At 37.1% G+C, this 23,607-nt stretch overlaps 2 protein-coding genes across 17 annotated transcripts in view; both read right to left on the bottom strand.

Moving 5' to 3' along the window:
• The window catches only part of NEK10 (NIMA related kinase 10), a 237,027-nt gene extending 223,943 nt beyond the window's left edge, over positions 1 to 13,084 (bottom strand). For all 4 annotated transcript variants that reach the window (XM_074405757.1, XM_074405756.1, XM_039480208.2 and 1 more), the window contains exon 1: positions 9,853 to 13,084. The gene's annotated coding sequence lies outside the window, so the exon portion shown is untranslated. The remainder of the gene's footprint in view (positions 1 to 9,852) is intronic.
• An 87-nt stretch (positions 13,085 to 13,171) lies between these two features.
• Positions 13,172 to 23,607, bottom strand: part of SLC4A7 (solute carrier family 4 member 7) — a 102,914-nt gene continuing 92,478 nt past the window's right edge. For 8 of the 13 annotated variants that reach the window (XM_074405747.1, XM_074405748.1, XM_039480209.2 and 5 more), the window contains 3 exons: positions 23,021 to 23,118; positions 19,928 to 20,035; positions 13,172 to 17,324 (listed from right to left, as the gene is read on the bottom strand). In XM_074405747.1, the coding sequence (XP_074261848.1) occupies positions 17,243 to 17,324; positions 19,928 to 20,035; positions 23,021 to 23,118 (288 nt within the window). In that variant the 3' untranslated portion in view covers positions 13,172 to 17,242. The remainder of the gene's footprint in view (positions 17,325 to 19,927; positions 20,036 to 23,020; positions 23,119 to 23,607) is intronic. The other 5 variants (XM_074405750.1, XM_039480210.2, XM_074405754.1 and 2 more) reach the window with 1 other exon arrangement.

The following is a 23,607-nucleotide window of genomic DNA, read 5'->3' on the forward strand; positions in this document are numbered from 1 at the left end:
CCAGGTACAGCTTCATTAGAGAAAAGGATTCTATTGCTAAAAATAAAAAGAGAAAACCACTGATTCTCTAACATTTATTTTACCAATGAGATGAGGCCAAAGACTCTTGCTTTTTACAAAAACATTTGGCCTCATCTCATCTGTAAAATAGTGTTAGAGAATTTGCTACACAACTTGTATCTACATGGGTTTTTTTCAGTTCTAACGAGAGAGTGGAAATTTAGTTTGTTATTTTTATATATAAGAAGTAGTCACAGTAGTGAAAGATTACATAGAAAGACCAAAGGCATGCTACTTTAAAAACAGAAACTTTCAGTGCCTTTGCTTTTTTTGGATACCTTAGTCATGGGTCCTGAATACCATCTCAAATGGGAGAGAAGAGATCTTTCCAAACCTCAGGGAATGGCCAATAGGTTTGGTGCTTATAGCCCTAGACAAGTACAGACATATTCAATCATCACAGTTATGATTCATTGTTGAATTTTTAAAATCCATTTTTTAAAAGACACTCTCAAAAGTAATTATTATCCTCTATTGTTTGAAATTTGGGTTAATGCTAAAGAAGTCCCCAGAGACACACACCTCATTTGCTCGCGATGTCTTGGTAATTGCTGGGTAAACACATATGACAAGAAAAGAAACACATGCCATGGCAAAATTACCTGACTGTAATTAATCTGAATTGTGCAACATTAACCAGTAAATAACATAAGGAGTATTTGTGATACGGTTTTCAGATCTCTACCAAGAAACCCCTTTTTACTCCATGGTTGCCTTAGCTGCTCAACAGATTCAAGTGGCCTCATCTTTACTAATATAAAACAGAGTCATTTGAATCATTTTGGTAAATCTCCCAAGAATCCACAAATACCTTTTTTTTCCCCTACTAATCACTTAGGTTGCATCTTTGTAATTATTCTATTTTATTTATGACATTTACTAATGGTTAAAAACAGTACTCATAAAGTAATAACACGCCAGGGAGTGGTGGCTCATACCTGTAATCCTAGCACATTGGGAGGTCAAGGCAGGCAGATCACCCAAGGTCAGGAGTTTGAGACCAGCCTGGCCAATATGGTGAAACCCTGTCTCTATTAAAAATACAAAAATTAGCCAGGTGTGGTGGTGCACGCCTGTAGTCCTAGCTACTCAAGAGGCTGAGGCAAAAGAATCACTTGAAACCAGGAGGCAGAGGTTGCAGTGAGCCAAGATCACGCCACTGCACTCCAGCCTGGGCAACAGAGTGAGACAATCAATCAAAAATAAAGTATTAACAGTGAAAATATATCGGACTAAAGTTAATTACCATTTTGGCTATGTCAGGTTTATGATTTTGAAAAAAGCACTAAAATAAACTGCAGTGAACCCTACCGCAAAAGGAAGTGAGAACTTCCTGTACTGACAAGGAGTCTCTATTCCTTTTGATGAATAATGATTAACCTTTCATTTTAGATGACAAGTTACAGTTCTGTTTTCAAAGAGACATACTAAAATAATTTAGAGAACTTTCAGCCCAGTAACTAACAAGAAGTACAAAATGGAAAACCATTTCTCTAATTCTTTTACTGTAAATATTTTTCTTAAGAATCCTCTAAGAGTGATTCTTTGAGAAAAGTGGTTAAAATAAGATAAAAACTCACATAGAGCAGCCAGAGATAAGACAAACATGGTAAAACGCACTGGTTAAATGTTAGTTCTCAGTTTTGATAACTGCACCATGGTGATGGCGAAAGTCAACATTAAGGGAAGCTGAGTGAAGGGCATACGGGAATTCTGTGCTGTTTTTGCAGTTTTTATGTGAAGTCCATAATTATTTCAAAATACACACTTAAAACGTATTCATCACTTCAGCAGTTTATATAGTTAAAGTGCTTTGAGAATAAAGAAACAATTTTCTTTTTGCAAAGAATATTTGCACTAAATCTCACAAATATATAGTACTTGGACTTTTCAAATTATGTATGCTTTAGAAAACTATAAATTCTGCACAGAAAATGTCAAGTTAAATTGGTCAAATTGCTGGAAATACACACACACACACACACACACACACACACACACACTCTTTCAAAGTAAAATGAGCAAAAAGTTGAGGAAATCCTGTAAGAACCATAACTTGCTAATATCCATTAAAGTTTTAAAAAGACATCCTGTTCTCTAAACTGTTGTCTTTATATTATCCGTTATATTACATTGTTATTGTTCTTCAATGAGAGCTTTATGTGGAGTTAACAGGAAAGACACAGCTATGACAAGAATAAACCTCAGAGAACATGCAGTATCAGGGTGTCTAACACCCTCCAGGCTCAGGAACAGGATGTAAATGAATGAGGACAGGTGGAGAGAGTGGTAGAGCTTTGGTCACACCTGAAAAGGCGCACTCTCCCAAGAGGGATTCAACAGCACATGAAAAATGAAGCAAAACAAGACTAAACACTTGCACAAGATAACAGACCAAACCTAAAGGTCATCAGTTGCACACCATAATTCAGCTCCCTTCTCCCAGAGGAGGAAATTAAGACCCAGAGAGGAAAAATGTGTCCAAGGCCACACAGCATCTTTAGGAGTAGAAGGAGAACAAAGCCCAGTTCCCCTTCAGATTCTCTAAATCTTAATAGAGAACACTAAGGTAGATGGGAAAAAAAGAACTTGTTGACATTGGCCCTTAGCCAAGGCAGAGGGTGATATAATAACAACTGATGTTTGCATAACTTCACCTCCTAGACCCTGGGGTGCTTGCAAACATCCATTCATTCATCGTGGTTCACTCATGTGAAATATGTAGGTGGTGTATGTTCATCATCATAGGGTGGTAAACAAAGACACAGTTGATACAGAACCTCCAAGGATGGGAGTGTGTCGCCAGCTAAGGACAAGTTTTATTATGATGGCCTTGCTCCTGAGTCAGTACACTGGCCACCTTCCTTGTGCAAATAGTCAATACTTTAAGCAGTTTTCTATTTTATATATAAATAAGCACTTGGGGATAAAAAGAACCAAGAATTCAAATAATATGCTTACCCTCCCCGACTCAATCCTCCAAATACTTACTGACCACCTGCTATGGTGACAGACACTCCTCTAAGTGCTGACTTTCATTTTCCTCCGGCTAATACTAACCCAAGTTGATCTGAGTGCTGCTCCAAAATTAACTATAATATGTGACAACAGTCACCACTATAAACTCCGTGTTTTCTGCTTTATTCCCAATCAGACTCGTATCTTTTATTGTAAAGGGAAATATCTGCAGATATAACTGTAGATTCTATCAGTTCCCTCAATTGTCAGTGAATAATGATATTTGTGGTATGCTATGTCTGTGCCTTGTGTAGCTGCTGCAGCATCCAATTACACTCATGATACGGTTTACAACGTGCCTGTGTTAGAACAAATGAACCTGAGACTCACATATTAAGTAGTGATATTGAAAAGAGGAAAAAAAGGTCCCAATGATGTGAAGGAAGAATTTATATTAACCAGTCAACAAAAACAACTAAAGTAGCACACTAAATTTTTCCTTTTCCATTGTCCCGAAATATAAGAGTCTATTCTATTTCCCAATTTTGTAAAAAAGAGTAAAGTGAAAATGACATTTATTCATTACTCCAAGAAATATTTATTGAGTCCCTAGTATACGCCAGGCACTGAGGATACAACACTGAATAAGGCATGATCCATAATGTCTTCCAAGAAAGCTAAATTAACCATCATTGTAATAGTAAAGTAAGTACAGATTCAAACTAAATCCCTAGAACTTTCACAAAGGAAGAGAAAACAGAATAAACAAATTGAGGTTTGTATGTTTGGTGGCACTGCAAAACCTAGAAGTACTTTCTGAGCTATAAAACTGAATTTCATCTAGCAACATTTCAAGTGCATTTTATTATTTACTGTGCTCTGATTGTACACCGGACCCTACTGGGCACTACAAAAAAAGAATCTCTTTATAATCCAGTGTGTGTAGGAAATCATAAATATGTAGGGTAAAGCATGTGAAACTGCTGATAATGTTTCTTTGTAAAAGACTTTTTTTAATGGTTCAGGTAAATACAACAGATTAAATAAGAATACTAGAAATTGGCCAGGCGCGGTGGCTCACACCTGTAATCCCAGCACTTTGGGAGGCCGAGGCAGGTGGTTATGAGGTCAGGAGTTCGAGAACCAGCATGGCCAAGATGGTGAAACCCTGTCTCTACAATAAAATATAAAAATTAGCTGGGTGTGGTGGCAGGCACTCATAATCCCAGCTACTCGGGAGGCTGAGGCAGGAAAATCACTTGAACCTGGGAGGCGGAAGTTGCAGTGAGCCAAGATCTCACCACTGCACTCTAGCCTGGGTGACAGAGCAAGACTCCATCTCAAAAAAATAGAAATGTCAAAAATCAGAAAAAAATAATGTCCAAATGAGACAATAAACTGAATGAAATCAGAGGGAAGATCGTAGAAAAGCTTTGTTAGGTGTGGACTTGAAGGTCCAGAAGGATGGGCAGGGTGGGTAAACAACAGGCCAGGGCAGTGAACACAGGGATGCAGGCAAGATCCTGAGAGTGGCTTGAGATAGTGAGTAGATGAGCTGAGCTGGAGCTGAAGAATCTGGAAGAAGGTGAGTGCTGGAAAAAGGAGTGAGTGGCGGCCTTCAGTCTGCAAGCCAGCTTATGGAACTCCTAATGGCCAAGGAGTCTGGAAGCAATGCTGTTCTCCTTGGAAATGTACAACATCTATATGTGGATCATTCAGTGTGTCATCGCATTCTGTTACTCTTTGGCCAACTCTTTTAAATCAAGATGAATTCACCTGGGGTAATGTTAGAGTGTTCATGGAGTTCAAACGAACTGCATTAAGTAGCAGGAAGACCAGAAGTAATTATATTAGGCAAGGAGTATGCAAACATATTAGGTTGGAGCAAAAGTCATTGAGGTTTTTGCCATTACTTTCAATTCATTCATCCTGTCCCAAATAAAACAGCCTCAAATAGACATTCATTCATCCTGTCTCAAATAAAACAGACTCAAATGAAAGATAGCCCTCTGGCATGGACTTCAGAAAAATGACACCTTCCTCTTCCTCAACCCCATATCTGACATTTGGTTACTAAGTCCTATTTTTCTACTAAATATGACACTTACCTGTCCACCCTCACCGCCAACGCCCTAGTCCAAGCTTACATCAGTACTCACCTGAACTACCTTATCACTTCCTAATGATCTCCCAACTTCCAATTTCTCCCTCTTCCCAGCTACAACAAAAAATCTGTCTCCACACAACAACGAGAGTACTCCTTATGATCCATATTTGGCCAATTATGCCTTTATAGGCTTCCCATTTCTCCTGGGATAAAAAGAAAACTTACCAAGGCCTGTGAGGTACTGCATGCAATTGATGCCCCTGGCCCCCTAGTCAACTGCCACTCACTCTTGTCCTAAACCACCAACCCAGAATTACTTCTCCTGAATATCCCCAAGCCTTTACTCCTGGACTCAAGGCTACATTGGTAGGGAGAGGCCTGGAAGTCTCACCTTTCATGTCTCAACTGAAGTATCCATTCTTTGGGCTGACCTCCTAGACAGGGTCACAACCCCCCCAAGCATTGCCTTGCAGCTTCTGACAAAGAGGTTGATTCAGGTAATAATTCAATAAGTACATATTTATTGGCTAAACTGTCAAGTGTTTGGAGGACAGCTTTTTCGCTGATTCCCAGTATCTAACTTATACTTTGTGGTTTACAACAAAAGAGGGATTCAATAAATAATTGCTGAATGAATTAATCAGTGAACAAATCCCAGATATAACTGGAGGGTCATTATGTAAATATGGAGAGTAAAGACAATGAGAAAGTAACAGCAAGTAAATTTTCCCAGCTAAGCAGTATCCAGTGATCACAGCATGTTGACAAATTGTGACAAAATCTCTCTATAAATACAAGGAAGCCACCAAGAAAACAATATAAAATATTACATAGATGTTAAAGATGGTCTACCTCAAGTATACATGAACAAGACAATAAGGGTTCCTAAAGGAAAGATGAGTATTCACATTGTGTCAAGTGTAGCATACATATGTATATTATATGAATGCAGCTATTTCCATTGATACAAGTTGACAAGTCTGGGAATATGAATTCTTCTGGTCATACCACTGGAATATAGTCAAAAAGATTAATGGGGGTAGAGGACACTTGGTTTCCACTTGCCCACTGAGTGACCTCAGAAATGTCATGGGACTTCTCTGACTGTTGCTTTTCTCATTGACTGAAAATTAGACATAACAAGAAGCCTGTGATAAGGTGGTAGTTGGGACTAAATAAAATAGTGACACCCCTTTAGAACGGTCAACAACCATAGCAATGTTACTGTTATGATAGCTGTTGTATTATAGTGTGTGTGTGTGTGTGTGTGTGTGTGTGTGTGTGGTGTGGAGAGGGGTTTCACTATGTCACCCAGGCTGGTAATAATATTACTTCATTTGAAGAGCTTGTGTATTTATTTAATTAATTTTTTGAGACAGCGTTTCACTTTTGTCACCTAGGCTGGAGTGCAGTGGCATGATGTCAGCTCACTGCAACCTCTGCCTTCCAGATTCAAGCAATTCTCCTGCCTTAGCCTTCCAAGTAGCTGGAATTGCAGGCACCCACAACCACGCTAGGCTAATTTTTTTTTTTTTTTTTTTTGAGATGGAGTTTTGCTTTGTCACCCAGGCTAGAGTGCAGTGGTGCAATCTCAGCTCACTACAACCTCCACCTTCCAGGTTAAAGTGATTCTACTGCCTCAGCCTCCTGAGTGGCTAGGATTACAGGTGTGCTCCACCACGCCTGGCTAATTTTTCTGTAGAGACAGGGTTTCACCATGTTGGTCAGGCTGGTCTTGAACTCCTGACCTTGTGATCCACTTGCCTCAGCCTCCCAAAGTGCTGGGATTACAGATGTGAGCCATCATGCCAGGCCACTCCTGTTTTTTAAATTATGATACATATCAGGCATATACATGAGTATGTTTAAAGTTCACTTTCATCTAGAAGATGAAATCTTTCAAAATGGAAGACTTATTCCCAAATCTGAGTCATACATCCTATCCACAAGCTGATGGTTTCTAACTCCTCATCCTGCTTTACTTCACTCCTTGTATTGTGTTCCAAATAGAACATAATATAAATAAATAACACTTAAATGGCAGTTCCTGCATATCAACCACTGTTCTAAGAAATTTTTCCATATAAATTCACGTAACGTTCCCAATCATCCCATTTTACAGATGAGGAAACTGAGGTGCAGAAAGATTAAGTAAATTGCCAGTCCCATATCTAAGATTTGTGGAGCTAAAATTACAACTCAAGAAATCCGGCTTGAGAATCTCTTCTATGAACTCTGCTCTATCGTCCCCTGAGAACTGTCCTAAAAGAACAGTATCTTTTTTGTTCGCTGCAGAAGACCCAGGTGATCAGTATTAGTTCACTCTCTGAATGAACTTCCGTCTTCTCTCTGCCTATCCAAGTGCTCAACTTAGTTCACTCTGAATTTGGCCTCAAAGCTTGATTGTAACTTGGCCAAGATCTCACACCTAGTAATAACATACATGGGTTTGAATGTTGTTATTCAAACAACATTCTGACAGGCAGAGTAACATTCCAGGTCCTTCTTCTAACTCCTGAAGACTTTACTGGTTGCACTGTCTGTTGGCTCACCCTCATCAGGCATGGAGCCCCAGACCTATTAGATGGTCAATAAATACTCACTGAATGATTGAGACTCTGACCTCTATCAGAGCTGTTGTCAAACGCAAAAGCTTGTGATCAAGTACTGTAACAACAGGATGTTGTCCTAGAAATTGCACTTGACTGAATCAAAAGATTTATTTTTACCTTTTGTGAACTGACCATGACAATTTCACAACTCTAGGCTTCGGTGTGTTTGTGTTCATTTTAAACATGAAAGCTTATTATATAAGGCACTATGCCTTTGGTATGAATTACGTGCATATCATCTTTAAAACAATCCTATGAGCTAGGTGCTATTATAGGCCCATTGTACAGATAAATTATCTGTCAAGAGGCCAATCTGTTATGGGTTACACAGCTAAAATGCTAGCACTAGGATTCAAACCCATGTATGTATGACTACAAAGCTTGGCTCTTACAAACCATGCTGTACTGTCTCCCTCTCTTTACCATTTTAAACTTATGTCATATAATGACAAATATCATGATAATGATTGTGCCTTGAACCACAAACTATGAGTTACTAAGGGTCTTGAAATTAAAGTAAAACCTATAAATTCAACATTTACCTTTTATAAGCAAAAGCTTCATTGGCCATTTCTGACTTTTCTGGAAGAAATAAAGATGCCATGGCAAACAATAACTTCTCATTTTAGAGCTTCAATCACTTAACAAGCATTTGTTGAACACCTGTTACGATGTCTTGTCCTGAGCTGAATGCTGGATATGTATATAAAAATAGTGACTGAGACAAAGATGGCCTCTATCGTCACAGAGACAGTCTAGAGAAAGAAGGAGTAAAGTAATCAAGCAACACACAGAGAATGACTGGGCATTGAGAGGAGGAGTGTGGGGGTGCAAAAAAGAGAGTCCATTCCAGGGAGTGTGAGCAACAGGTGAGATAGCTACAAAGGGGAGAATGTGACCACCATGATGGAACTGCTGATAGAAGGTCTAACTAATGATTGGATTAGGGTAATGGGGAATCTTTGCAGGACTTTTAGCAGGGAAGGGAAATGCTGTTATATGCATTTTAAATAGATCAGTTTAGCCGGGCATGGTGGCTCACGCCTGTAATCCCAGCACTTTGGGAGGCTAAGGCGGGCAGATCACCTGCGATCAGGAGTTCAAGACCAGCCTGGCCAACATGGTGAAACCCCTTCTCTACTAAAAAATAGAAAACTTAGCTGGCTGTAGTGCCGCATGCCTGTAATCGCAGCTACTCTGGAGGCTGAGGCTGAGAATTGCTTGAACCCAAAGGCGGAGGTTGCAGTGAGCCAGATCGTGCCACTGCACTCTAGCCTGGGGAATAGAGCAAGGCTGCCAGAGCAGAATCAGGGTAGCCAGATGGATGTTGAATTTAACCAAGGGACGGTGGAAATTGAGACAACAGGAATAGAGACAGCAATGTGGGAATTGATTCAACATCTATTAAGAAGGGATAGTCTTGATAATTGACAGATGCAGAGGAAGCAGCCGTAAGTGCCATGAATGTTGTCTAGAGTGTAGTTTTTGAAAACCGAATGGATAGTGAGGCCCAAAATGGGAATCCAAGAACAGTAGCAGAAGTGGGGAAGATGGCGTTCAGGGTTGCACATGTGTGGCCTTGACTTGGCAGCTGGATTTTGGGGTCTGACGCTTAGTGGAGGCTAGGTTCCAGGTGGAGGCTTTCTAATTATCATCAGATAGATGGTACCTGAAGAGACGAAGTGGAAAGGCTCACCGAAGTAGACCAGAAAAGCAGAGGGGCAAAGTCAAAGCATCCTGTAAGAAGGCAGAAAAGCGATGCTCACAGAGGTGAGAAATGAACCTCCAGAGGCGTCAGAACAGATGGGAAGAGACACACTCGGGCTCCATTTAACCAGAATAGTTCTTTTGTCAAAATGGAAGCGCCGTGAAGCATCGTTGAAGGCGCTTTCCCACCGTCCATCCGTCCAACACAAACCCACCTGCTTCAAAGAGACTGCCTCACGCAGTGACTCACTTAGGACAGCCGCATTCTCTGCCCCTGCCTCTCGTCTAGGGAAGCTGGCTCCCGAGGCTTGGGGGCCGCTCCACAGGGCCCTGAGGATACCTCCCCGGAGACCCTGCCTCAAGCCTCGCGGCGCCCGCGCAGCCCAGCACCGGCTCCCGCATACTCACCGCGCCGGAGGGACGGTCCCTCCTTCACGCCGCCAGTCTCCGAATCGTCTTTCTCATTGTCCCTGTTGCTGTCACCTGCTGCTGCAGATCGGGGGGGCCCATCCAGTCTCAGCCTGTCCCTTCCTCCCCCCAGCCTATTCCCAGTCCCCTCGACCTCGGGGACACAGCGGCCAGCCGCACCGTTGGTTTTCCAATCAAATCTTCCTGCAGGCCACTAACCGGCGCTGGCCAGGCCAAAGCCAACAATTCTTCCACCGCCCCCTGGGGCGCTTCAGCCAATCGGGAGCAGCCATGCTGCGCAGTGCAGAGCGCCATAGCAACGGATGACGCCTACCACGGAATCGCCATAGCAACCAGAGACGCTCAAGGTCCAGCACCAAGCTTGCAAGCAGAAGAGGTGGCAGGTGATGCTGAAGGCTGTGCTGTAACCACTTCACTGGAACCTAGAGCTACCTGAGAACAGGTCTCCTAAACATTGTAGATTTTTATGGATCTAGGGTGCCTAATCTTTGATGGGAAAAGGCAGCAGCATCTTGGAGTATTTATTTTCAAGAACTGCTATGGACTAAAAATCACATCAATTCTCTTTTAAAGCAAAAATGTAATTTGATAAGGAATCTATGCAGCATGCTAAATACCTTTCACATGGTAGGAAAACGTCTTCAGTTACTCAAGCCTCGGGCAATGAGAATATGGTGCCACAAGACCGTATTTTTCACAAAAATAAGAGTGACCTGGGATTCAAGAGATCTGTATGGTACAACTATCACCAGTTCATTTTGTGGCCTTGGGCAAGTCATTTCACCTTTTGTGAAAGTCTGAAGCTTCTTTCAAATTGCTGAACTGCATTAGATAATGCTTTAAAAATATACCTGACATTCTGTAACTTTAAATACATGAAAAATGGGAAGGCCACAATGGCTCACGCCTGTAATTCCAGCACTTTGGGAGGCAGAGGCAGGCAGATCACGAGGCCAGATCAAGACCATCCTGGCCAACGTGGTGAAACCCCATCTACACTAAAAATACAAAAACTAGCTGGGTGTGGTGGTGCACAACTGCAATCCTAGCTACTCAGAAGGCTGAGGCACGAGAATCACTTGAACCAGAGAGGTGGAGGTTACAATGAGCCGAGTCCGCACCACTGCACTCCAGCCTGGCGACAGAGAGACTCCATCTCAAAAAAATAAAATAAAAATAAATGAAAATTGCCAATTTATTGAGTCCTCAAGTTTGTGCTAGGCACCATTTCAAATTCTTTATTTATTTCACTTAGTTATAAAATGGAGGCACAAGAAGTTTCCTACGTAGTCCAGTATGGCAGAGCTAGTGAATGATGGAGTCAGAGTAGAACCTAGTTGAGTCTGGTCTTAAGCACAATGATGCTCCTTTGACAGTTTCTGCAAGTACTGGGCCCTATTCAACCCCATCTTAATATCACTAAATGCTCATGAGTGTGTCAACACTGGTGATTAAATCTCCCCAAACTGGATTTCAAATGAATACAGTGAACCCTAACGCTTCTCTGGTTTGGATAGTAAGCAGGCCCACTGGGGTAACAATACTTAGGCCTGTGTAATCGAAAACATTTTTAAAAATGAATACAGTCCTATTTTGGAAATGCAGAAAAAGCCAAACTCCGGTGAGTATAGCAGAACTATTTCAACTTCAGAGAACATAAAACCATCAGGATTTATGTTACCAATAAAGCAAAACAAGGTGACAGGGACAAGAAGACCGATGTGGAGTAGAAAATGTATTCTATACATGCATTCCAAATATTAAGCAGTTGGCCTGGCTTGGTGGCTCACGCCTATAATTCCAGCATTTTGGGAGGCCGAGGCAGGAGGATCACTTGAGGTCAGGAGTTTGAAACCAGGCTGGTCATCATGGTGAAACCCTGTCTCTACTAAAAATAGAAAAATCAACGAGCATGGTGGTGCATGCCTCTAATCCCTACTATTCAGGAGGCTGAGGCACAAGAATTGCTTTAACCCAGGAAGTGGAAGTGCAGTGAGCCAAGATTGTCCCACTACACTTCAGCCTGAGAGACAGAGCAAGACTGTCTCAAAAAATAAATAATTATTAAGCAATAAGACATGACTCCACTGAACTTCTCGTCTCCACCAGAATACCAATTGTGCTTTCCATCTCTCTAGTACTCAGTAAAATCAAAGTCTTGAACTAATGTTTTGGCCATCCCAGAATACTTCCGAACTTCCCTGAAAGCTGCAGAGAAGATTAACAGGCAAGAATGACACTGGCTCTATAAGAGAAGTGCACTATCATCTCAAATGTTACGGGTCCCTCTGTGACAAAAAAGATAAAACACCACAAGAGATCTTGCACCAAGCTTATAGCTTATGTAGCAGGGCTCAAAACTATGAAAACATCCTCTTTTGTTTTCTAATGCCTTTCATTATTTTAAATGAAACACATAATGTAAATTATACAGTTCAAAAGTAAAACAGCATAATGTCCTACCTGCAGCATAAAGAACAAATAAAGGTAACAAATATGCATTGAAGTAGATATTCAGGATCAACTCAACAAGAAGATAAAACCACTTCCCAAAATTTATAAAATGCCTTTAGACCAATGGTATAGAGAAAGAATAGAACTGATATTCAAGAGATCAAATACGACTTTATTGGCCACATCAAACAGAGCTCACTCTTTTCCTCTTTCCCCCTCTTCGCTTACAGAATCTCAGGGTCTAGAGATAGGAATTATAAATTTACCAAAAAAAAAAAAAAATTTTCCCCTAAAATAAATGTAAACTTTCAAATGAAATTTCCAAAAGCGTAAGTGTCTATCTCCATCTTATTCCAAAGGCTATCAAATTCATGGTGAGATATCAGAAATTTTCAGCACAGAAAACACAGGAGGAAAGTGTTCCACATATGCCAAAGGAAAAACAAAACCAAGACCTGTAATTTGCTGTTAAGGAAAGTAATTAATAATAAAACTAGTCAATTAACAAAGAAAGAAAAGTCCTGTACCCAAGAGTTCAATATTACCATGTAGATCATAACATATCACACAGTAAGATTTCCAAAATTGGGGGAATAAATGGACCAGCCATTTCTTAGAGAGCTTTAATTTCAATTATCTCTTAGCTATCAAACACCTCTGTAAACCAAACACTATTTTATTTTTTCTCACTGTTTCCTCTTTTCTCTCTCCTACTGAAAACTAATATTAGGGGGCAAGAAGCAGACATCACTAATTTTCCTTGCTTTCCTATCCCATCTCAAGCTGAGAAAGAAAATGTGGCTCTTCTAATAATCAGAGTTCAAAGTAGAGACAACAGCCAACAACTAATTCAGTAGACTTTTATTGCTCAATCAACTTCAGTAACATCTCCAAAAAGAAAATAGTTTTCATCTAACAATTATGAAACAAATTTGAAAGGCAGGATCATTCACACTATAGACCTGGTAGAGGCTTGTACTTCATATAATGAAAAATATCAGTTCTACAATTTAAACATTTAATTTACTTTGGATTTTATTATAGAAGAAAATATCATTGTAATTATAAAAGCCATAAAAAGTGGAACTGTACTGTGAAATTACATCAAGGTATCAAATTTTATATAAATGAACAATAAAATTCAATTTTTATTTATTTAAACATAGTAAACACTGGAAGACAATCTCCCTCATGGAAAAAAAAGAAAAAAAAAAACCTTGAATAATACAACAAAAGAAAAGCCATAACACAAAACTAATCAGTGTGCAAAAATCTGATTTAAAAAACAAAACAAAACTGAGGTTTAACAATTACTCTAAGTCAAATGTTGAAGTCAATATATGTTAATTAAATTTCATTTTAAAAATGATCTTTGGATTATTACATTCCCAACTATGTTTTCCTATAATCAACACTTAATGTTACTTTTTGAAAAATTAGAAAAGAGATCAATTTATATTAAGATTGCCAAATTTTGCAATTTGAACACTATTTTAAACTTTGAATGTCCTTAAAGTCTTTAAATTTACTTTCTAAAATAAATAATTGTTGGAATAAACCAAAATATTTTCACATATTTGCACTGCATATGATAAAAATGATGTGATCTACATAAATACATTTAAAACATTAAGTTATTTCATATAAACATTTTTAATTACAATGTCTTATCAATGGCTTACACATTTGAAATCTGAGCACTTTAAAACAGGATTCACATGTTAAACTGCTGAGCACATTTACAGAACTGATGTACATCACATAATCCTTTAAACAGCAAGCTCTCGTGTTATACCTCAGTTTCAGAAAGCATTTTTCTTTCAACAGAATTTTGAACCTACTTTTGTGAAAGAAAAAAAATTAGAAAGCTATTATACTCACACAGAAAATTTAAGTATGTGGAAGAAATAAATGTTTTTTGGATGAAGAAAACAAGTTAATTTTGAGTGATAAACAAATCTGCTTTACAAATAGATGCATTAGCACATAAAATATTTTGTCTTAAACATCTTTACAGAAGACTTGGCAAATATGAACAATGGTATGCCACAGCTTTTTAAAACAACTTTTAACAGATTTAAGATGGGTATCATTCACATTCACACAAACACACACACACACTTTACAAAGACTGTGTGCTTCGCTTCGGCATATGTAATATTATTAAAGAATATATAGAATCATCTTTTTATCATAAGGAATTTAGTTCATTGTTTTCTCAAAAGCTGCTATTTTAGATTGAAACAGCATTCAGAAAAAAAGTAAATTTCAGATGATCAGCATCAGGATTTACTACAGACTTTGTAAACAGATATCTATAAATAAATAAACTAGGGCGAAGAAAAGAATATCCTGAGGTGGCTCTGTGGCCAGGGTATTCAGTAGCACTAAGCTCCATTCTGGAAATCAAGGCATCTAAAGAAAGTGCAGGGCTGTTATCTGAATTCATTTCGTAAATGGAATATGTACAGGTTTAATTATTTTGCACCTTGAGGTAAATCAGTACATAGCAACTACTACTGCTTATATACAGTTATTTAAGGCAACTTTATTTAAAAATCAATATATGTAGTACATTATATCTGTCACTGTCTCTCAATGAATGCTATTTTTCAAAAACTGTGGAAGAAATATCATAATCACTTAAAACAAGCAGTTAATTACTTAAATATGAGTTACCTTTGCTCTTAAATGGAGTAGTCAGATCATTTTGTAAGTCAAGTAGTCAAAAGAAAGCAGAAACCACTAACAATTAGAAGCATTGTAAAAACATTTTGAGTGCAAAGTATTTTGCGAGTGACAAGTTTTCTGGCACTGGATAATTACTATACATAATTAAATAAAATCACAGAAACACTATGATCCCAGGTAGTTTTCAGTTTTAAAATTTCTTCCTGTAAAATAAGTACATTTGTTACCCCTGATGTCCAGACACAAGGAAATGATGTGAGGAAATCCTCTTGTTCAGGTATATCAGGGGAGTTGTAAAAATAGCAGCAAATACTGGGGTCTTTGGAAATAATTATGCTGCTACGAATAAAAAGGAATCATTACAATGGAAGCTCATAAACAATAATAAGCACCGTGGGTAATATTTTATCAATTGCCAACAGAGTCTAACTCTTTTTAGGCAGTACCAAATGATGACAGCTATATATTTTCTAAAGTAAAGCAGCTATATTTCCAACCTCTCATCTGAGGCAGAAGTTGAATCCATCATTTTAACTAGATTCTCACAATATGGTCTTGGAAGAGGACATTACATTAGTTAATAAATAGTTTATAATGAATTTCAAACACCAGACTTGCTAAAATATCAGCTTTTGGCATTCCTCATGATCCTTTATTATACTTTTGTAATTGAATTATATGGTTAAAGGGAGCAATGGAATTTCATTAAAATTTTCGCTCTAATTCATGTCACCATTTTTTATATTTCTGTGGCTTCTCAATACTCATTTGATTTTTGTAAATTCTTCTCTTGTCAAATCAGTTTCACAACCCCATTCATCCAGTCCTACAGGCTTAACAACTTTTTTCTGTTTCATGTGGAGCTAAGAGTATATAAAAGATGACTAAAAAGATTTGTTAGACTTTAAAAAGCTCAGAAAAGCAAAAACAAATACATAAAATAAGAATGCCACCAATCTGAGCTACATATAAAATTATGTCTAATTTCCTTTTTAAAATATAAATATGGCAGTGCTTTATATCAAAGATGTAAAATCTATCAATTGCTTTAAGATAATAAACATAAATGCAAGTGAGCACCAACTATTTACATTAACAATTTACTCTATTTGTTACTTTTCCAAATGTTTATATAATATTTAGGCATCATCACTTAAAATAAATATTTTAAAATAAAATCACAGGTAATAAGCTATTAAATATAATCTACAAAAGTGAAAAAATAACAACATAAAGAGAAAATGAAAGGTAATTCTTAATAAAGTAATACTGATCATAGACCCATCTGAGAGAATTCTGATTCCTGATTATTTAAGCATACTACTTAAAAGAGAAACAGTCAATCAAGAACTTGAACCTGCTGGAAACTAACCATTTTAAGACAAAGAGAGACAAGGCAGAGAACAGAGTGGGAATCAGAGGCTTTATAAGAGTATAGGGATTCAGAAAAAAAAAAAAAAAAAAAAAAATCTACAAAGGCATCAAAATCTAACTACTGCAAATTGGCATTGCATAACTTTTTAAATTCATGAAGTTATAAATGGTACGGGTGCTTAATTATCAAATCACCTGCAATTTTGCTTGTCTGTCACAATGGATACCTAGATATGAAGGTTTTAAGATTTAAAAAAATTAAACATAAAAGTTAAAAACTATCATTATTAAAGTTCCCATTGTTCTACATTCATCTCTATGGCTAAGAAAATGCCAGTTAGTGAAACATGATGACATCTATGGAAATGAAACACACAGAGAAGCCCTGAAATGTTACCACTTTTTCCATAGCACTGGTATAGACTCCCTATTCTTCCCATAAAGAACAAAAGTGAAATAATATCTGAAAATTTCCAGAAACACATAAAAATTATAAACATATAAACAAAGTATCACTTTAGGTTTGTATGAATTGCCATTGATGAACAAAGAGGTTTAAGAAAAGCAGACTGAAAGCATTTCTCCACATCCTTCTATTGCAAAACAGAAAATTTTTTTTTCCAACAGAATAAATATTTGAATAGTTAAGAACCGTGTACCTCACTTCAAAGACAGCAATTCATTATATACATAGTCTCCACAGTGCTCATAACAAACTCCAGACACTACTTTTAAAAACCCAGTAGTCACGCATTAACAGCATGACATACAATATTGTTTTATATAGTGACATGATAAACACACATTACATATGTATGTATCTATATGTATAATGCCTCTTGGTTCAATTCTATAATGAAGTTTCAGCATCCACGTATTTCTTTCTTGGTTCATCTTCAAAACTTATTTTCACACTCACAGGTTTATCAGGACTATTTAAAACAAAGAATGAGAGTAAATAATTTTTAAATATAAATACTCAATTCTAAACATGGCTAACAATGAGTATATTAAACCTTCTGAGATTACTATTAACACTACAAACTTATTACTAATATAATTTTACCTTTTTCTAAATAAATAAGCCTAAATGTTAAGGTAAATATGAAAAATTCTGCCTTTAAAAACTGTATATATTTCCAATTAAAATTCATGTTTTCCTTACAACTAAAGAGGGGGTCCTTAAAATAGGGCACTATATGGTCAGAATCTGTTGGATTATTTTTATTGCATATATCAACACTTATATAGCATGTGACTTTTATCTTACTGAAAAATCTATTAATATATAAATCTTTGTTGGGCTGTGCATGGTGGCTCACACCTGTAATTCCAACACTTTGGGAGACTCAGGCAGGCGGATCACAAGGTCAGGAGTTCAAGACCAGCCTGACCAACATGGTGAAACCCTGACTCCACTAAAAATACAAAAAGCAGCCAGGCATGGTGACGCAAGCCTGTAATCCCAGCTACTCAGGAGGCTAAGGCAGGAGGATCACTTGAAGCTGGTAAGTGGAGGCTGTAGTGAGCCAAGATCAAGCCATTGCACTCAAGAGCAAAACTGTGCCTCAGAAAAAAAAAAAGTAAATAAATCTGTTAATATAGATAGGTATCAAATAACTTCCAAGAAGGTTACAAATTTACAAAACTTCTCACCCCAAATTTGGTTCATAAATACAAAACCAATATACCTATTCCATATATACATATATATACATACATACATATATATATATATATATATGTTTTTTTGAGAGATTCACCCTTGTTGCCCAGGCTGGAATGCAATGGCGTGATCTCAGCACACTGCAACCTCTGCCTCCCAGGTTCAAGCGATTCTCCTGCCTCAGCCTCCTGAGTAGCTGGGATTACAGACATACACCACCACGCCCGGCTAATCTTTGTATTTTTAGTAGTGACGGGGGTTTCACCATGTTGGTCAGGCTGGTCTTGAACCCCTGACCTCAAGTGATCTGACCACCTCAGCCTCCCAAAGTGCGGAGATTATAGGCCTGAGCCACCGCACCTGGCCCACCTATTCTATATTTTTAAGTTAGCATGACACAGTAACTCCATGTACATGAATTTAACTGATTAACTGTAACATATGAATAACTAAGTTCTAGAAAAAGTTTTCATAAAGTGTAAAAACACACTATGGTTTGCTGTCTTCTCCAGACAAACTGAAGCAAAGACCCACTCCCCAAACATTTTCCTGTTAAACCACATAGCCAAGGCATTCTCTTTCTTCCTATGTGATTTTGAAGTGCAGGGCAACCCAAACAAAAGGCAGAAGTATAAAAGATGTTAGTTATTATTGCAAGGACTTTATTTTTTTATTAAAATTATACTAACAGGGTCAGGGGTGCTGACACAATGTGAACAATTACTAAAAGTAAAAAGAATATTTAGAAAAATTCTGGCTGTACTGAATGATCCAAAATTACAAAGAGTTTAACTTTAAAATTTTTTAAGATTAAGACTGAAGAAAGAAAACAGCCAGCTGAGAAATTAGAACTCAGATGACAGAAGAGAAAAACATATGATAGAAAGTAGGAAATAGGTTCTAAAAGAGGGTAGGGAAAGAATGAGAAAAAGCTAATCAATTATTATGAGAAGATAGAGCTAAGACAGCAAGTGAACAAAAATAACTACATGACTGAATACCTAGAAAAGTTTTCATCTAATGCCCAAGCAGAATACGCAGACACCCAACATAGCATCTCGCACAAACTGTACATAAAAAGTATTTGTTGAATATGAATGACTGAGCACCCTACAAGTTGGTAACTCATTTCCCTAGAGGCTTAAGAGATTAAAGTACTAATGATTACCAAAACAGAATCCCTGAGGGCTTAGTTCTTGAAGTGAGGACAAAAGAAAGAAAAAGGGTTACATAACAAGAAATGTAAGAAAGAGGTTACATAATACATTCAATATATGGTCCACTGTAAAACTGAATGGCCTAAGTCAATGGATTCTATTTCTATCTCCAAGCAAAATGTTTACCTGACCTGAAGAAATGGGATACTAAACCAAAACGAAAGAAGGAAAACAACTGTGTTTTTTCTCTTTCCTTGGACCATCAGAAAGCATAATTGAGGTAGTATTCAATTAATCTCTAATAGATAGTATGTCATGCCTAATAGTTATCCACTGTATCTTTATATGGTTTGTGATCTTTTACATGTTTACTCCATATTGCTATATGAAATTTATTTTTATTATAAAATAGCTCAAATTATTATTATTTTATACAGAGTTTCGGTCTTGTCCCCCAGGTGTCACCTCAGGTGATCTGCCCACCTCAGCCTCCCAAAGTGCCGGGATTGCAGGTGTCAGCCACTGTGGCTGGCTCAAATTATTTTTTTAAATAGGTAACTATAAATTAAAAAACAAAAACAAAACATAATCATTATTTATACCTTATTCCAGTATACATTAAAATGATGGATGAAAGGAAGAAGGAATGAAGCTCTCCATAAGTAAACAAAAGTTGGTTACAGTTAGAAAACACATAAATAGTTATAACTACCTCATGTTAGATCTGGTTACTTTGGCATTCTCAGTATTCATGGAAAGTGCCTTCCACTGTGCAGTTTTGGCCATTTCATCTGATATATTAACAACTGAGGGATCAACACTGAAGAACAAATACACTTTTTGGTTAGTATTCAGTACTTGCAAAAGTATTAATATTGTCATTCTTATTATCTGCTTTCATCAACTAAAAATTGAGAAAACCTTTGCCATGCACTTAAAAGTCTAGCAAGATACCAGAATTTGAGTTCTGTTAAGAAGTCCTAAGAAGAATTACATCTTTCTTTCTAATGGAAACTACAAGTAAGATTAACTAAGTTAGCAAGATTTATTTATGGAACTTTGCTGCATAATCCATTATGGGGTTTCAGTACTACTTCGCAGCACTCTAACAATGATACCCTCTGATCATCTTGGCTGAAAACATGCTACTGAAATAACATAAGACTATGTTAATGTCCTTATGCATACAAAAAAAAAAATACAGTCTCAAATCAACTAGAAAACATAATTGGCACACATTTAATCTCAATACCCAAAGTGCATAAGGAAAACTTAAGATTACGATTTTTTAAAATCTTATTTTTTCATAGCTTTTACAAATCATTATAAAGAATGCTTGGAAAGCTAACACTCTGAAATTGAAAACAAAGCACTGAAAATATTTCAACAGCGAACACAAAATAGCCTCATAAATACCACTTTTATCATATTTAGTGTGATAAAAGTGGTATTTTATCAAGTTTATCAAGATTAAAAGAACAGAGTAGGCCAGGCATGGTGGTCACGCCTGTAATCCCACCCAGCACATTGGGAAGCCAAGGCGGATGGATCATGAGGTCAGGAGTTCAAGACCAGCGTGTCCAACATGGTGAAACCCCATCTCTACTAAAAATACAAAAATTAGCAAGGAATAGTGGCACCCGCCTGTAATCCCAGCTACTTGGGAGGCTGAGGCAGGAGAATCAGTTAAACCCGAGAGGCAGTGGTTGCAGTGAGCCAAGACCAGGCCATTGCACTCCAGCCTGGGCAACAGAGCAAGACACCATCTCGAGAATAATAATAAAAACAACAACAACAGAAAGAACAGAGTTCTATCCATTTATTATAATGAGACAAATGTTTGTGTTTCTATGAATTATTTTGATGAAAATTACTTCAAGACCCCAAATCTAATAATACTATCCATAAATAATTAATTTGGGGCTCAAGGTTATCTATCACAAGTAATAGGAAAGCATCATAAAGTTAATACAAATACATTTGCAAGTTCTTTTTCTTTGATTAAAAAAATACATTCAGACAAACAAGCTACAAATACAAATGTCAAATGAGGCAATGTTAACAATGTGATGGCAACTAGTTTACAAATGACTAAACAACGGTCATTTAGGAAGTGATAGCTCTGTTCATACTTAAAATCAGAATGTTGTTCACAAATTTAAGATTGCAGAGAAGGATGATGTGGTCACTGAAAAGTCTCTATGAATGGCTGCTTTACCTTCGCAAGGTCAGATTTTTAAAAGTACACAAATCCGAATGCCCAAGTTTACAATGGCATAGCCATCCAACTTGAAACGACGCCTACCCTGAGTAAACGTTTATTCACTTGGTTGCCAACTTCAAATAAGTGAAGAAAGGAATTTCTGATAAACTTTGTAGCGTCTAAATATCCTCTACTATGAAGAAAGTATATATTTTGTTTTCTCTCAAAATGAAATTAGATGGGAAAATCTTTGCCTGCATTACATAAATTATTTTCATCTTTTATAAGGGCTTTACGGTTTCCAAATGCTTTCACATACTGTCTCATTTGATCTGCCAGACAAGTAATCCAAATCTATTTAAGATATAAAATTCTGGCAAATAAACACATTAGCCATTTCCTGGCATTCCTGATGTTAAGAATTTTAAAAATATCCACATTAATCATGGCTCATGTTACCACTTAGAAGACAAAAGGAGAACTACCGATATCCATCTTTTTCTTAAATATATGACAACAGACTCCACTTAAATTTGTCAAGGTCCATATATAGCTACACTAAAAAAGTGATAAAGCAGGACATTGAAATTAAGCATTAAATACTCTCAGCCAATTGGTGATAATTACTAATAACCATCATGGTAGTTCTTATACTCTTTTTAGAAGTACATCAATGAAGCTAATATGCATAGAGGAAGATTAGTTGAATTCATTCATCACAACTAATCAACATGTACAAGTCAAATGTTACCCCTGTAAAAGCTATAAATAGCTAAAAACTAAAAAAATGGGAAAAATTAAATACCAATAAAACATTTTCTATCAACTGGTCAGGTAAGAAATCTGTATACATTCTAAGACTGATTTTGCTAGCTAATCAGAAACGAAATAGAAATGTGCAGAAATAGGAATCAGGTATATACAAAAATATAAGTTGTCAATCTTTTATATAATCTTTTTTAACTATAAAAGTTTACATTTCTCAACCTCTATATCTTTAGTTCTTAAATTTAAATATAAATCACCAAAATCACACATGATGTATTATACATAAAACATTAATTAATTCTTACATCTTATGGGCCGTCACCACCAATGATCAAATCACATCTTTGAAAACTAAGAGTCTTCTAGGGCTTCTAAACATAGTGATACATTGGAAAGCTATCAGAAAATGAATTACCGGTATCTGAATGGACACTGACACAGATTACTGAAAATGTTTATTTTCTAGCACCCACTGACCCCAGCCCTAATGAAGGGCATAAAGAAAAAAGCTATACTATCCGGAAAATAGAAATACTCTCAGACTCATGTACTGATTTTAAACTTCACTAAGATAGATGGAGTGATAGAAGACAAGCAAATTTTATTGGCTTGGCATGGACGTTAGTTTAAGGCTCTGGTTTGAGTTCAGCCTGGGTGGGAAAGGTGCAAGGGACTTCCTTTTCAAATTGCATGAATCTCTAATTTAGTTGATACACCATATGCAAATTTTATCTTTTATAAAACAGAAATCACCACTTTAAAAGAAGCATTATATGGCTTATTAAGGCACTTGACATTTACATAGAAGCTTTAGAAAATAAAGTTGTATCTCACCTATATTTTAGGGCTTTGACTGGAATTTGCAAGAGACTTCCCCCTTCAAATGGAAGGTGCACAGTATCGTCATCATCTTGAAGCATCCGCTCAGCTTCCTTTAGAACACATGTGTGAAGAGATTACTTTTCCCAGAATATTTTCCAAGAGAATCAGTTAATATATGACTTAAAGACTTAAAAACCCAAATTGACAATATTATTTAAATATAACATATCTGCCATTACTGAAAAATTCGTTTTATAATCATGAACACATACTTGTAACATAAAATAAAAACAACCACTTGTTTAATTTAACATCATGACTAATTTAAAAATGGTATAGTAGTAACTTTTCTTTTCTTTTTTTTTTGAGATGGAGTCTCGTTCTGTCACCCAGGCTGGAGTGCAGCGGCACAATCTCCGCCTGCCGAGTTCAAGCAATTTTCCTGCCTCAGGCTCCTGAGTAGCTGGGATTATAGGTGAGCACCACCACACCAGCTAATTTTTTCTTTTTTTCTTTTTATTAGAGATGGGGTTTCACCATGTTGATCAGGCTGGTCTCCAACTCCTGACCTCATAATCCATCCGCTTCTGCCTCCCAAA

This window comes from Saimiri boliviensis, chromosome 9, assembly GCF_048565385.1.
Source record: "Saimiri boliviensis isolate mSaiBol1 chromosome 9, mSaiBol1.pri, whole genome shotgun sequence".
Lineage (NCBI taxonomy): Eukaryota > Metazoa > Chordata > Mammalia > Primates > Cebidae > Saimiri > Saimiri boliviensis.